At 43.5% G+C, this 16,916-nt stretch overlaps 1 protein-coding gene across 2 annotated transcripts in view; it reads left to right on the top strand.

Annotated features, from left to right (window-relative positions):
- LOC144754345 (ficolin-1-like) overlaps nucleotides 1-16,916 on the top strand; it is a 766,398-nt gene that overhangs the window by 119,130 nt on the left and 630,352 nt on the right. For both annotated transcript variants that reach the window (XM_078642033.1, XM_078642034.1), the window contains exons 5-6: nucleotides 13,507-13,542; nucleotides 15,373-15,408. In XM_078642033.1, the coding sequence (XP_078498159.1) occupies nucleotides 13,507-13,542; nucleotides 15,373-15,408 (72 nt within the window). The remainder of the gene's footprint in view (nucleotides 1-13,506; nucleotides 13,543-15,372; nucleotides 15,409-16,916) is intronic.

The raw sequence follows: 16,916 nt of genomic DNA, 5'->3' as shown, positions 1-16,916 counted from the left end.
AAGGTTGTCCAAACCTCTAAAGGCTACTGGTGCAGGGGGCCGGTCATCCCCGACAATGAAGCTGCACCTCACGTCGGAGGGAGCGTAGGCCCTGATCACCCGCTCCTTTCTAGAAACACTGTTCAGTACCTTGCGAGAGGACTTCCAGACACTCAATGGTGAAGTGGCAGGAGACGTGAAAGAGATTTGATGCAATGTGATTGGAGAAAGGTTGGCCAGCATAGAGGATCAAGAGCAGGCCAGAGATGAAGAGGTGGTGCAGCTCCAACAGGAAGTGATATGTCTGCGAGAACAGCAGATCAATCTCCTGGCGCATACGGAGGGTCTCAAAAATGCTTTTGGTGGAATAACATCCTTGTGAAGGGAGTTCCTTCAGATGCAGAGGGTTCAGACATGGTTCAGTATCTCCAGGGGATGTTCCGAGACATATTGGGAGTCCCGCAGGACTTCGAGATCCGCATTGACCGTGCACAGAGTGGGGTTGAAAAGAAGAACCTCTGCGCCCTCGCCGGATATCCTGGCCTTCCTTTCAGATTTCTCCCTCAAAGAACGCATATTACGGAGTCCCGGGTGAAGCAACCGGTCAAGTACCGGGGTCATTCAATAGTTCTTTATCAGGACTTGGCTGCCATCACACTACAGAAGAGGAGAGAGTTTAGGGAGGTGACCACACATCTATGGGAAAAGGAAGTGGCATACTCCTGGTGCCATACATTTTGCTTGATTCTCAAATGGACGGTAAACTTCAGCAAATGAAATCTCTAAAGGAGTCCTGCAAAATGCTGGGACTGGCGCATTACAGTCCTGGGGAAATGGCCAGCCAGGAACGCTACACCCCAAGGGAGCGATGGCAGAAAGTCGGACGGAGGCGCCGGCGTGCTGACTCTCTCAGGCCAGACCCCACCACCATAGCGCAGGAGTGACAGGTGGCCCTGGAGACGGTCCACAAGAACACAGCATCCCAAGATAGCTCATGATCTATGGGGTGACTACTGTATGCAATTGAGATAAGCAGGGCTGGGGTGGGGCCTGCTGGGAGTGGGGGGTCGGGAAATCGAAGGTCACAGCATGTCCCTGCTATTTTTTTTCTTCCATGGCCACGCGACTATGCCTTGCGGGCGCTGCAAAATATGGAGGGGTTGGGGATTTTAGGTTGGGGTTAAGGATGGAACTGGTTTGCTACAAATAGGGGACAAGCTGAGCAGGCTTAACGCAGGGGCGATTGGAGAAGAAGGGGCAGAGGTCATACACCTAAACGATGGGGGGGAAACCCACGGGCGAAGAAGTCAAACTCTGATCCTATCCCATGTCACACTCCACAATACAAGTCGTCACCCTCAATGTGAAGGGTCTTAATAACCCTAATAAAGGAAAATCCATACTGTCCTATCTGGAGAATGTGGGGGCAGATGTGTGTCTCCTTTAGGAGACCCATCTCCTCCCCAAAGATTGGTACCGGATGAGGTCCAAGGCATTCCCCCAACAGGGCTTTTCTTCCATGACGGATAAAAAAGCGGGAGTAGCAATATTGATTGCTAAGTGCTTTGCAGGGAGGGTAGGGGACAAAGTAGCTGAGGTGAAAGGTTGCCTCCTAGCCTACAAGCTTTGGTTGGGGGGTTCACCCCTGGTGGTGGGGTCCATCTATGCGCCCAACTCAGGGCAGGAGACATTGCTGAAGGCAGCTCTCTCCGGGGTTCTGAGCGCACAGGAGCAGTGGCTGTTGGTGGGAGGGGACCTCAACTTAGTTATGGGCACAGCTGTAGACAGAACTAGCCACCGTTGCACTCAAACAGGGAAATTGTCTAGCGAAGGGAAAAGTTGGCTACACGCTACAGGACTGTTAGACATTTGGCGGGTGGCTCACCCACACACCTATCAATTTTTTCACATGCACGTGGCTCTTATGCCTGGCTCGATCACCTTTTAGGCACAACTGAAGTGAATGATTTAGTGGGGGTATGTGGACATGATTCCAGCAGCTCTTTCGGACCATAATGTGGTGACGGGGACCCTTCGGGTGCCTCTGAAATATAACAGGACGGGGGCTGGCGACTTCGAGAATGCATGCTGCATAGAGAAGCGGTGACGAAACAGATCCACAAATGCATTACAGATAATCTAGAACTGAATGATTCCCCTGACATTTCCCTGACCACTTTATGGGGGGCCCTCAAAACAGTGGTACGTGTGGAATTGATAGCCATATTCACGGCTGAGAACATAGAACATAAGGACAAACGAGACCAGATCACAGCACAAATGCTAGAGCTAGAAAGGATGTACAGCAGCACCGGAGCGCTTTGAGTTTGGCGCCAGCAGAAGGCGGCACAAGCCCAATTGGCGGGGCTTGATCTGGACAGGGCTGAGTATGCAGCATTTAGGCTCAAACACCCCATCTGTACTGGGGGGGACAAGCCGTGGTGCATGTTGGCGAGCAAACTTAGGGCCCATATGCAGCAGACGAATGTCCAGTCTCTTAGGAAGGTTATTGGGAGATGGTTGAAAGGGACGATGAGATTGCAAAGGTTTTTCAGGAATTCTACACTGATATTTCCTCCAGGCCCCCATATTACCACATACATATAAGGCGCGAACACGACAGCACTAGATGCAGGATGGGAAGAGATGTTGGAGGCACCGATAAGGGTGGAGGAAGTGATAGGGGCGATTTCACGCCTCAAGCCCATGAAATCGCCGGGACCTCATGGCTTTTGGCAGGTTTTTACACATCTTTTTGCCAGATCTTAGCCCGGTCCTGATGCGACTTTTTAACTCCTTTACTGGGCCTCGGATGATCCCCCCGGACATGCTAGCGGCCTCCATAGTGGTGCTGCCTAAGCCCGGATAAGATGAAACCCTTTGCGGCTCCCCTCGCCTGGTATCCCTACTCAACATAGACTTGAAGTTGTTCACCGGGGTGTTAGCGGCCATGTTAGGCCCCCTCATGCTGGGCCTCATTGAACCCAACCAGTCCATATTTATTCACAATAGGCAGTGTAGAGATAACACTCAATGCACCCTTCACCTGGTCCACAAAGCCCACCGAACGAATATGGAAGCTATCCTGTTGTTGGTGGATGCCTAGAAGGCATTTGACCATGTAGACTGGGACTTTTTAGATAAAACCCTGGTTCACTTCGGCCTAGGGCACCTGTTCAGGGCCTAGGTGACAAGTTGTTTCAGTGCACCCTCCGCAACGATTAGAGTAAACGGGATATCATCTAGCACCTTCGAGATCCAGCGAGGGACACAGCAGGGATGCCCGTTGTCGCCCCTCCTATTCACTTTATATATCGAGCTGCTGGCACAGAGGATAAGGGACAACCCCGACATCTTGGGCATTCCCTTCAGTGGGGAGAGACATACGATAAGCCTTTAAGCGCATGATCTCATTGCGGCCCTTGAGTCCTCAGAGCGATCGGTCCCGGCATTCCTACAGGAACTAGAATCTTTTGGCCTGGTCTCTGGATTCAGAGTAAATGTCAGGAAGCCTGAGTCATGCCAGAGTCAGCCCGTCTGCGCCCGTCCGCGCCTCGGACGTGTCTCAGGGCTATGGCACCACCATATGGTTCAGTCCCCAACCTACAACAGGTACCTATAGCCGATGTAGCAATACATTCAATAGAATCCCCCTACATCAAATATACGTCTGACGATTTGAAGGCTCTACAACCGGCAACAAAACCCTCCTGCAGGTTGTTAAAATTGGGGTGGGAGAAGGATTCCTGTCAAACCTGTCAATTACACATTGACCCTGTAGGGATCAAATCTACGCTGTCTGATTCCCTCAAGAACTCCTCAAAATCAAAGACAGAATCCTTTTCCTTTATTAGCCTCAACTGTCGCTCTTTACCAATGCATAAACTAGAAATTTTTAACCTACTCTTAGATGAAGCACCCGATGCATTGTTTATTACTGAAACCTGGCTCAAAGAAAGTTCGGGTCCAGACATAGCTATGGCACTTCCGGACTCCTACGCTATCACTAGACTTGACAGGGAAAAGATACCTGGCGGAGGAATTGCCATCTTCTTCAAAAAGATTTTTAATTGCGAATTTAAACCTCTTCTATGTGATGGCTGCCAAGCGGCGACATTTAAACTTACGCTAGCCCCCTATTTCACTTTAGCCGGAGTCCTTGTGTATCGGCCTCCGGGGGCAGCGTCCAAATGGGTGACAAATATGTCTGCACTTATCGGACCGTTAGCCATGAGAACTGCCAATTTCACAATCTTAGGCGACATAAACTTGCATCTAGAGGATGAGGAATGCTCTTTAGCTAAAGACTTCATAAATGACTTAGCAGCTCTCAATCTAACCTTAAAGAACTCAGGGCCTACTCATCGAGCTGGACACCTGCTAGATCCCATCTTTTCCAATCTTAACAATATTATGACGCATTCTGCCCAGCCTCTGCCCTGGTCCGACCACTATTTGGTTAAATTTGCCCTTCAGGTCGACCCAATAAATAAAGATAATACTCCCCTACCCACCCAGTTTATAAGAAAGTGGAAACAACTTGACATTGACAGTCTCAATACCCTCCTGGAAGAACATAGGCCTTGCACTAAGACCTCTGTTCAACAGCTTTCCTCCACAGTACAAAACTGGCTTCTTGCAGCCATTGACTCCACCCTGCCCAAAACAAAGCTTAAACCTAACACCCACCGCTCTCCTGCGCCCTGGTTCAACGATATTTTACAAAATGAAAAAACTAGATGTAAAAATCTTGAACGTCAATGGAGGAGGAGTTACTCACCTGTAATCAAGGAAAAATACAAAATTCAGTTAACAGCGTATCAAAAGCAGTGTAGCAAGGCTAAAGCAGAATTCATCTGCACAAAAATCACAAATGCCTTAGACCACTCCAAAACACTTTTTAAGCTAGTAAAAGAGCTGGCTGGCTCTAATACGTCTCAACTTCCACCTGAACTTAATAAAACTCAATGTGACCTACTAGCTGCCTTCTTCATCAATAAAGTCGACCAAATTCATCAATACATTAATCAAGCTTCTAATAAATATAAGTTAACCACTGAAGCTACCCCACAATGTGCATTACCTACCTCGGGTAATACCCCAGGCATTCCGGATTGCTCTACTCCGGTTAATGCATCTTCTGTCACACTTGATAGTTGGCCCTTGCTGAACCCTGATATGGTTCAAAGGCTGCTAAAAACTATTAAATCTGGCTCGCCTAAGGACCCATTGCCATGCTCAGTCTTAAAGCAACTTAACAGCAACATCTTGGTTACCATCACTGATCTTCTCAATGCTTCGTTACTGGAACAATTTGTACCCGGTGAATGGAAGCACGCAATGATTCATCCGCTCCTGAAGAAAGCTGGCGCAGACCCCAATTTGCCAGCTAACTTCCGCCCAATATCCTTGCTGCCCACCTTTGCAAAAATATTGGAGAAACATGTACATCGTTCACCACTCATGACCTATTACCAACCCACCAGTCGGGATTTCGTGCAGGCTTTTCCACAGAAACTACCTTGCTGGGGGTAACCGAAAATATCCGCCGCATGGTGGACAAGGGCGAAACAGTGGCACTTGTGCTGCTCGACCTCAGCGTGGCATTCGACACCGTGTCGCATGCGGTCCTCGCCCAAACACTCCACTCCCTGGGCATCCGTGGGGCAGCTCTCAACTGGATTAGATCATTATTGGAAAACCGCACGTTCCAGGTCTTCTCACAAACTGCCTGCTCCGATACCATGACATTCAAACACGGAGTTCCACAGGGCTCTATCCTTAGCCCGTTGCTTTTCAACGTGTATATGAGCCCCCTGGCCAAAATAGTGGAGGAAACAGGGCTTTTAATGTTTTCTTACGCTGATGATTCCCAGCTGCTTTTTTCTTTATCAGCTGCAGATTCTGACAATTCCTCCACCCTACAACTCGGACTCTGTAAAATCGCCGACTGGATGCAAAAAAACTTTCTAAAACTTAACGGCGAAAAAACCGAGTTAATCGTGTTGGGCAAAAATAAAGAACTTTGGGGACCCCAACATTGGCCAACTGAAATGGGCACCCCCCCTACCCTGGTTACTCATGCTCACAACCTGGGCGTCATTATTGACGACTCACTCAGTTTACATCAGCAAGCGGTAAAGACTTCAGCCACCTGCTTTGCCATATTAAAATGGCTAAAAAAGATCTGTTGGATGCTGCCTGAAAACACCAAGAAAACAGTTGTCAATGCCCTAATAACATCTAGGCTAGATTATGGCAACGTTTTGTACCTGGGGGCGAACAAAGCTACTGTCCGCAGGTTGCAATCAGTGCAAAATGCAGCAGCCAGACTACTCTGTAAAATTCCCATCTCTACTCCAACCACTAAATACATCAGGAAGTTACACTGGCTAAAAATTGAAAACCGAGTTAAATTCAAATCTCTATGTTTTATGCACAGGATTTCCACCAACACCGCTCCTAAATATCTGCAAAACCTGGTGCGCCCCTATCGTCCTTCCAGATCTCTTCGGTCTTCCACGGCAAATCATTTTGAAATTCCAAGGACCAGGCTGTCACGCATGGGTGGCAAGTCCTTCTCATTCCTAGGACCTTCTCTCTGGAACTCAATGCCACATACACTGCGGTCTGAGTCAAATTACATCAAATTCAGAAAAGCCCTAAAAACATGGCTCTTTAACATCTAGTTTTCTGTAACCGCATTGCTATTGGGATCTGCCGCGCCGGGAAACCCTTTGTTGGGTAGCTGTGCGCATTACAAATGTAAACAAATAGAATAGAAATAGAAGTCAATGATTCTCTGTTTGGACCAACGAGGGGTAGCATCAGAAAAGGGTAGGGATTCCTACACAGGGATACAGATAAGGACGTCTATTCCATACCTGGGGATTGAACTGGCCCATCCGTACCGCAAACGGTCACGCTGAATTACTGCAAGTTAACCACTCAGATCACTAGGGAGTCACAGCAATGGAAGCATCAACAGCAGCCACTCCTGGGACGGGTAGCAATGATTAAAATGTCTATTCTTCCCAAGGCATTGTACCTATTCCAGACGATACTGATATGGCCCCCACCAGGCACAATTCATAAATTGCAGCAAGCAATGCAGCAGATCGTATGAGCAGGGGTGCGCCCCCGAATGCGAAGGGAGCTGGGCTATATGAGGCCGGAGGAGGGCAGCTTGGGGATCCCGAATGTGCTGCAATACTTTAGGGTGGCGCAACTCAGGTACCTGGTGGAGTGGAATAGACTGGACTCTGAAAAGAGATGGCTATTCCAAGACAGAGCGCTAGCAGAACTCTCGCTGTGGAAAGTCCCTTTCCTGAAGAGCACAGCTAGGCAACCGAATCTCCGGGGCTCACCCATAGCGAACACACTACTAGGGGTCTTGGATGGGGTCGCCACTAGACAAGGATTGACATCTTTCCCCTCTCCCGTGACCCCTTTATTTGCCAATAGGGAATTTACACCAGGGATGGACGAAAGGGCGTTGGCGGCATAGCAGGAAATAGACTGTAAAGCGGCAGGGCACCTATTTGATACGGAGGGGGTTTTATAATTTCTTGACTTACAACGTGACTATGGCATCCCTGAAACAGAACAGCTTAATTACTTCCAAATTTGTAACTGGCTTCTCCAGAAGGAGGTGCAGCCAAAAGTGGATAGGAAATTGACACAGTATGAGAAGTGGCTAGTGACGAAGAACACAGATACAAAAATGATCTCTGAATTGTATGGTATGCTGCGCCCACAGGCCCCTACAATGCCCACGGCCAGCCAAAAACAGTGGGCGAGGGAACTGGTTCGAGACCTTATGGGAAAAGAATGGAGAGGCATATATTAATGGGCCAACCACACGGCATGCAACACCACCAGCAGGGAAACCACTGTCAAGATAGCCACGTACTGGTACTTGACGCTGGCGTGATTTAACAAAGGGGACCCACACGGTAGCCCGACTTGTTGGCGGAGTAGCGGGGAAGATAGCACACTGGTGCCCTTGCTCTGGGACTGCAGGGAACTGACAGGCTATTGGACCAAGATACTAGACAATGTAGACTGACAATTCGAGACACAAATCCCGAGGTTTACGAGCTATGCTGCGTTGGGATTACCCAACTGTTGACTTACCTGCTAAGGTCTGGGAGGGGGAAACAGATGTGATTGGTCTTGGGGGCTGTACTCCAAAACATTTTATCGGACTGGGGGACACAGACAAGACCGACATATACGGGGTGGTTGCATAGGGTTATGGCACATCTTAGGGATGGAGCGGATACAGGCCTCCCTTACTAATTCCATTGTTGGGTTCAGAGAAGTTTGGCAGCCGATAATGTCTCTTTTGGCCACCAAGATGTGTGAAATCACATGTCCGAAGTATTTTGGCCTCCTGCGACTCACAACTCCAGACGAGCCACATATGGCACCATGACTTACACTCTCGCTCTTGCCTCTTACATTGTTAAAAACTGAGATAGGCTCCGAGCACACCAGTTAGTGGGTGGGATCCTGTTTTTCCTCTTTCTCCTTTTTGAAATTGCTGCGCATTTGGGCACTCGTATTACACCAGCGCATGTACATACTTTAAGAAGCACCTCATGGGCACTGGCGGGGCTATGCTGGAAGGCACCTGCACGCACACAGTTTTTTAAATGTATGCCCAGAGGTGGGAGGTAACAGTGGGACCTAGAAGGGACTACCAGATGTGTATGTTGCTTCTTTGCTGCAGAATGTTGATAAAAAAAAAGTTAAAATTAAAAGACCTATTTGTTTTTTGCTCTACTACCACGGAAAGAGAAGATTATATGAATGCATTACTGATTGAATGCCAAAGTCTCTACCCACAGTATATGGTTATTCGCTAATGCTTCAGAAGACAAAGATCAAAAAATCCACCCCGGCTTTGTCTCTGAATAATAGACAGAGGCGTGATTCTACTCAAAGGCGTGAGAAATTTAGACCTATTAATTGCCAACGGGAGACTAGGAAATTGTATTTCAGCAAAAATTACATGTCTTCTGGTGGGGCTATTATTGATTACTTAATAATAAATTTGAGATGACCCTAGCTGAAGTAGGCTCATTGAATTTTAAGGATAAATCTATCAGGTTAAAAAAAAAACAAATGGCTAAATATCAAGTCAGCCTCAAAACTAAAAGAGACATTAACAATTGTATTAGGAGATCAGCAGCACACAGTATTGGGAGATCAACAATCTCCTCAGCCAGATCCACTGGTATTTTTTTATCACAGTATAGGCACCCTAGTTACTACATGTAAAAATATATCAAATTGAGCTTACCAGACCAAATTCCAATCTAATAGCAGGTGTTCGAACTAATGTATTAAAATTACATTGTTGATGTAAATTCTGTCCTTCTAGCTTATCAAGGAAACTCCATTCTTCTACTTGAATGCATTCAATAGCACATAATAGTGTTGGGGGATGTTTGCTTTAAAAATACATAACAATTGTAGGAAGTGCCTTCACCCAATTACGCTAAAAAATACACAAAGACCATTTGCATGTAATGCAGCTTTACAAGAGCTGTGTTCAGTGTGGGGTATATTCTTTGTATTACCCACTATTCATTTTCCCAAATAGAGATAAGAATCTACTGTCTCGAAATTTTCAAAGCCAATTCTCCATTTGAAATTACGAAACTTTCTGCTCCTTCTTCAGTTCAAAATCAAAACTTTACTTTTAGAGACATTTATCTTCAAATGTTGTGCCATCATATATTTCTGAAGTGACATCAACTTCTTGTACAGCCCAGTGGGGCGCAAACACATAATTGTAATATCATCTGCATACATGAGATGTGAGAAAGGCGGTCTGCCTAACTTCTTTTTGGTCTGGTAAGCTCATTTGTCCAAGGCTTAGCCAAGGTAATTTGGAGGGGATACGAGCTGAAGAATAGTGATTTGAATATAATAAGGGTTTTTCTATGTCAGGAAATGTTTGGAGAAAAAGCAGATAAATATTCCTTCTCCTATGATTTTACTATTGTGTTAAATCTTCTCGATGCAGAGGAGGAGTCTGTGATCTCCTTTCCGCTCCAAGAATTTAAATCTATTTTAAAAATCACTAGCTTTATTGTTAGTTTTCAGTGAGATGTCAAGTATTGTGGATTGAAGGAAAGATTGGAGATAATAGTCATATTAAGTAGCCTGAGGATGGCTAAAAAATATTTATCCTGGAATTTAGGCCATGGTATCTGCCATTTTCTGACTCTATTTTGCATTAACCTTTTACCATTAAAAGATTTAACTGCAAATTGGTCCTCTGCTATTAAAGTAGGGAAAAACTATAATATGTGTAACTTGGGCATTCAGAACCTCAATCATACTCTGTTTGCCCAGCCTTGTTACCATATCGTCTTCGCTGGCTTCGGGCAATATTTATACAGAATCACATCAAAAGTGTAGCGTCAGCTCGCAAGTTTCTCTTCTATCCAAAGAATGAATCAGTATGTACAAAATTATTCCATTTTTTTAAGGAGCTTTTGAACTGATTTTTGTTCTTAATATACAACCACTTCAGAGGAAGCAGGTTGTTACCCTAGGTCCTCCCTTCCGTAGTGTATACTATTTCTTATTGCTTATGGATAGAAAACAGGATCCCGCTGCAGGAGGTAGGAAACCCAACTTAACTCGTGCTTACATCTTGGGACCTATGCACCTCTCATGACCAGACACTTAAGTATTGGGCCTTTTGTAAATTCTTGTAAAGGTTACATGTGTTTTATACTTTCTGGAATACATTTTACACTCAACTATTGCTGCTAGGGGGACTTTTAGCTATAAATGCTTCTGATCTTTCTCTTTTAAGAAAATTTATACGTAAATCGCTGCTGCTATTTGGTCACTTTAAAAAAAAATTGGAATACATTTTGCACTCAACTATTGCTGCTAGGGGGAAGTAACTCTGAGTTATAAATGGTTGCTCTTTGCACAAAATTGGACCATCTATGAAGTTGCTATTGTATTGAAGCTTAATATTAACAAATTGCATATGTACTTAACTCAATTTCTTTGTTGCGGTCAAGCTTCTTATTATGTTATCACAATTTGGTTATTCTGCTGTAATGCTGATCATACCTATTTATATCCTATCTCATTCAGCGTCCTTATCCCCCTCTGGGATACGTTTGTGCACAACTCTTTGATGGTAAATTGGGAAAGCTAGATTTGGTCATAAAGGTTTTTGATCTCTCCTTCTATATAATAATTGGCACATAAACCTTTGCTGCTATGTGGTTATGATGTTTGTTTTTGCAACACCATTGTAACTTTTATGAATTACTCTTATATTGAAGTTTTATAACTGTTTTGTATTTAACTTAACTTATTTATTGAGGTAAATAACTGAATATCTAACTGTAATTTGACTATTTTGTTATAACTGTGATTATTTTCTATATATTCTGTCTTATTTTTTAATGTGGACCTCATTTGAGATCCAAATCTTAATAAACTAAATGAATTGCGGAGAGAGATGTCCAGTCGGTCCGGAGGTAGGGCAGGAGAATGCCAATACATGTTCTGATGGGTAATTGTTACTGTGCTGCTGGGTCCTTGAGGAGAGTACATGGGCAAGAAAGACAATGATAATGAGCACCAAAAGCATGTATACACTGTTTCATTTCTCAGTACAAGCAAAAGGTACTGATATTTCTTTATAACCGTACAGTTTATGCCAATTTTTAATCTTAATCGGCATGAGCAGTAGAATGATATAACTGCGTTTTTGCTTCTTTTTTAGGTCTTACATTGGCTAAAGCCTTTTCATCTTCCTAAAACTGTGTGTATAATACACTTATAGGGGTTTCAGCATGCCCTTTTCACGCCTACTATTGTGTTTTAAACATTTATCCTCCACCTACTGCAACATACAATGAGGGACAATGCAATAGCCCATTTCAGCCACTGGCTAACTTCACTGTGAGTGATGACAAGTTGTTCCTGTCAGTGCCAAGGGCGACTATGGCAATATGTGCTTGTGGAGACCAAAAATAATATTGCTTTTAGGCAGTGTTTTTGTTGTATTAGTGAAGGCCTAGTGGTTCCCTAGCAATTAAATTTTGCAAAACCCATTACAAAACAAGAATTGCAAAAGCCATAATGCACTCATCCAACCCCAGACCTATTGGCTAATGCTTGTTTTTTCAGAAAACCAAACATAAATGACTCATCTATAATAAAATGTTGTTATAACACGAACACCTTCTGAGTGACAAAATCAAACCTGTTATGCTTAATTTGTTAAAAATAAATATTAGGGCATAACATTTCTTAGAAGGGAGCTGCCAACTGCCACCACTGACATCAGCAACCTCCATTTTGTGTGCCGCCTACAGTTCTTTGGTGAAAGAACAACCTCTTCAGCAAGTGGCCTGGGTGTGTGAAAGAGTACTACGTGGCCATTCAAAGGGAAGAAATGCACTATGCAAATACCAAATTCTAAGGTTGAAAAAGTGACAAATATTGCCCATATTTGTGCAATGGCTGTTTTGTATACACAGCAAGGCCGATATATTATTGCTTATGCATTTCCTCGAACCTGTTCTCCATTCCCGTAGAGTGATCAATACTTGAATCCAGGTGAAGGAGATTCAAGATATCATGAATTGTAAAGAAAAATAAATAGTGCTGAAGATAACAAGAAACATCAACTAGACATCAGCAGTAATCATCAGCAATTATGGATCCAGAATGTATATTTGAGGTTGTTTGGTTAAGTATTCAAGACTTATAATTACATTATAATGTCTCTCAATCTACACTAGATCAACTCTAAGACTATGGCAGGGTAAACGCAGATGTTTTGAAGAGTGATCCCACGGAAGCCCATGGAGATATATGAATGTTTGCAGGGAGATGAAAGTTCTTGTAGGATGCTCGTAGTGATGTCAATGAGAAGGCACATTTGGCTTGTTGACTTACCCAGGTGGACTGAGAGGTATGGATGGCACTTTAACCTTGACAGAGGCACGAATTCAGCCGCAATGCTGGTGATTTATTGAGTGGGCGGGATTCGGACGGCCCCCGGCTGTACACGCCCACTGTGACGTCGGGCGGTCGGGGGCCGTCCGACACATGGAAGGGGTTAAGGCATCTGCGTTCAAAGGCAATTGACATCTAAAGAGGTTCGATGCAATGTAAGTATAGTAATGTATTTTAAACAGCACTTACAAGTTTACACAGAAGTGTTCGGCGGTATTAGATGTTGTCTTCCTTTAAAAAAATATTCAATTAAATCCAGAAGACTTTGTGAAATGAATGGTGGATCGAGGATGCACTGGGATTAGTTAGCAGAACTTCATGACACAATGTCCCACCTCCACTTACGCAATAATACAAGTCATTGTCTCACAGTACCTCTACATGTGATTTAAACTCTAGCACTATTTTTTCTTCACTCTGTCCCTCCCCTTTCATAATTCTTCCTGCTACCACCAATGTTCGAGAAAGAGGTCCTATTCAAAATATACTCTAATTGGATGTGTTTTTTTAATGTAGGGGACAAAGGAAACACTGGTGTGCAAGGAACAATAGGTAAGAATGATATCAAAGATTCATTACATTTTTTTACTTTTTTAATTGTGCCAACTAGGGCTAAATTAAAACATGCTTTTGTGAATAGTCTAATTTTGAAAAAAAACAGGAAGCATAGAATGGGCCAAACTATAATAGTTAGGTGTACAAAGCTGAAACAATAATTTTGTCACGTTTCTGAAAACGTTCCAAATTTAAAAACATAAATTCCAGTTTCAGCAATTCAACTTTCATACAGATCAGTCCAGGGGGGCTGGGGTGTCAACATTTATCATTTCTATAGGAAACGTTGCTCTCTGCTATAGCAAAAGCTGCTCAATGTAATTACACTAGAGGACTCATAATGGCAGAAGGACCACCACTGCCGTGCCGGCGGTGGCGATTCTTCCGCCATCACATGGTGATTTACCCACCGCCAAATTAGGATGGCGGTGGGTACTGCGGTGGACAGAAAGTCCTTCCGCCACTTTTCAGCCGGAAGCAATCGCACCCATTGCCTGGCAGACAGAGCAGGGCCACTAATATGGTGGCGGTGCCTAGCAGGCACTGGCCGCCACAGTAGGATGTGGGTTTTAGGAGGCCTTTCCATGGCGGGAAAGGTTGGCGGGGATTGTGTTTGGGGGCCTGTTGCGGGCCCCCCTTGGGGGGGTGTTGTTGCACCGGGTGGGTACCCATGGTACCCCCTGCATTTCTAAGCACCATGAGGCAGGCACCGGGTCGTGCCTGCCAAGTGGTGCAGGGAAATGCGGTGCAAGCACCTTCATCATTGCGGACGGTGCTGCAGCCAGCAGCACCTCCCGCAATGATAAAGGCCCAGGATGCGCTCGCCTGTATGGTGGGCGCATCCTGAAAGCAGTGATGGGACCGCCGCATGTCTGGCGGACGGACACAAACACTGCTATGATGGCGGCATCATAATGAGCCCCTAAGCTTGGCAATTAAATAGATCTCAGGGCTGTGCCAATGCATTAGTCGTATCTGAGAAATGGAAATAAACATGGTGTCTGGAAGGTTTTAAATAATCAAAGGGTTAGCTCAGCAAGTCATGACTTACAGGCCTGTCATACCAACCATACTTTGCACAAACAATGCAAGGCTCATGACATCACAATATCTCTACTGATAAATATCAGGACTTCAAAGCACGCCATAATTAAATCGCATCACATATCTGAACAAAGAGCTAAAATACTATTTACAGAGTATTGGCATCAACTCAACAATGCCAATGTTTGCATGCAATGTAATGCAACCAGCGAGGTCTTCAATATCATTTGTGATGATGTACGCCTTGGAGTGGTACAAGAGGTTGCTTATACTATGACCATAAAATATATGCGATCAACAAATATGTGAAAAGTCCTGGTAGTATGGTGTAGTTGCTGGTAACTTAGAAAAGGACCACCGGCTCCACTGCTCCTCTAGAGTTCCTCTAAAGTCAATATTTTGAAGGCAGGATGTGCAAGTCTTAATGTGATGTGGACATCTGAGTATGCTTTTAAAGTTTGGTTCATGGAGTGTTGTGTTTGTGTTTTACTCTTTCTTTCATGAAATCCATTAATTTTCTAATTTGCATCCATTCGTCAAAATAGTTCTATAGAGATATAGAGTGTATTCTTTATTTCTGTTATTTAAATTGTGCGTAAATGAGACTTCTGTGCCGTTCTATGTAGTTATTGAGGCACTGTTTTGGTTTCTGATGTAAAACGCTATTAAGGGTATGTTCTTGTCTTGTTTTTTTCTCACTTTGTGTCATAAACTGAAGAAGTGTTCGGTAGGCAACTGTCAATTCAGTCAATAATATATTGCACATATTTGTTAAACACACAGGAGAACAGGAACTGGATAACATTCTCTGTAAGAAAGGTGAGAGATTTTTACATTTCCTAATTCTCTTTGTATATAAATATATATCTCCTATTCTTATTTTTCGGCTAGCATTGTTTGTGCTTACCTCACCTCAGCAGGACTAACCTGGAGAACTGATGGTTTCTCTTTGCTTGTTTAATGCAAAGTTTGAGACAAGGTAGGGTGATGAAAAGAAAAGTGGATTTGTAAATGATTTGCTCCAACTCATAGTTTAAGATTGAGCAAGCATTACATGTGACATTGAATTAACATATATCTAACACTTAGGGGGTGATTACGATGTTGAGCGGACTGATGTCTGCCTGACACCAACACAGAAACTGGACCGATAGAACTCGGGTTGACGGTCCTGACCACCTAATCACGATGCGACCGAACAATGTTCCCATGTTCCTATGGGAGCTTGCGTTACGGTTGTAAACTGGCCATAACACAAGCTTCCACAGAGGAACAGGAGTCTGTGTTCATCCCTGCACCGTGTGGCAGCCATGGAGCAGGGATGAACAGGGGCTCACTGAGTACCGTAATCACGAATCACTGACAAAATATCGACTACCACAATATCGAGGTACAAAAATATTGTGACAAAATTATTGATGTCAAGAATATCGACATCCGATGTACATCATGTTAAGTACAAAAATATCGAGAAAAAAAATATCGTCATAAATATCGTTGTTAAAAATATTGTTTTTTTATGTTAAAACAATAATGTAAAATAAAGTAAATAATACATATAATTAAAATAAACATAGTTAAACATATTTTAAAATGTTTAAAAATTATAAATAATACATAAAATGCAAAAATAAATTAAACATTTACATATAAAATATAATATATATGCTTAATGATATTCATAAATAATTATTTTAATAACTTGTAAATTGTTAAAAACATTTTTATAAATTATAAATACACATATACGCATACAACAATAATACAAATATAAAAAATATATATAAAAAATTAAAAGATTACAGTATTTTTAATCTTTTTCAAATAAATGATACACTACATTAACTAAAACAGTAGAGAACATTTCGGATAGCGGAGGGAATAACATTACTATTCCAAGTCCAGAGAGTGCAACAGTAGGGAAAGTGTTGGAAAGCATAGGGGTAAAAATTACTATTCCCACTCCAGAGAGTTCAACAGTAGGGAAAATGTTGGATAGCGTAGGGGTAAAAATTACTATTCCCACTCCAGAGAGTGCACCATTAGGGAAAGTGTTGGATAGCGAAAGGGTTAAAATTACTATTCCCACTCCAGAGAGTGCAACAGTAGCGAAAGTGTTGGATAGCAAAAGGGTTAAAATTACTATTCCCACTCCAGAGGGTGCAAAAGTAGGGAAAGTGTTGGATAGCGTGGGGATTAAAATTACTATTCCAACTCCAGAGAGTGCAACAGTAGGGAAAGTGTTGGATAGTGTAGGGGTAAAAATTGCTATTCCCACTCCAATAAGTGTAACAGTAGGGAAGTATTGAATAGTGGAGGGTAAAAAT

This window comes from Lissotriton helveticus, chromosome 5_1 (assembly GCF_964261635.1).
Source record: "Lissotriton helveticus chromosome 5_1, aLisHel1.1, whole genome shotgun sequence".
In the NCBI taxonomy this organism is placed as follows: domain Eukaryota; kingdom Metazoa; phylum Chordata; class Amphibia; order Caudata; family Salamandridae; genus Lissotriton; species Lissotriton helveticus.
Note: the sequence above shows the minus strand (reverse complement) of the source record. Positions and strands in the feature narration are given on the sequence as shown.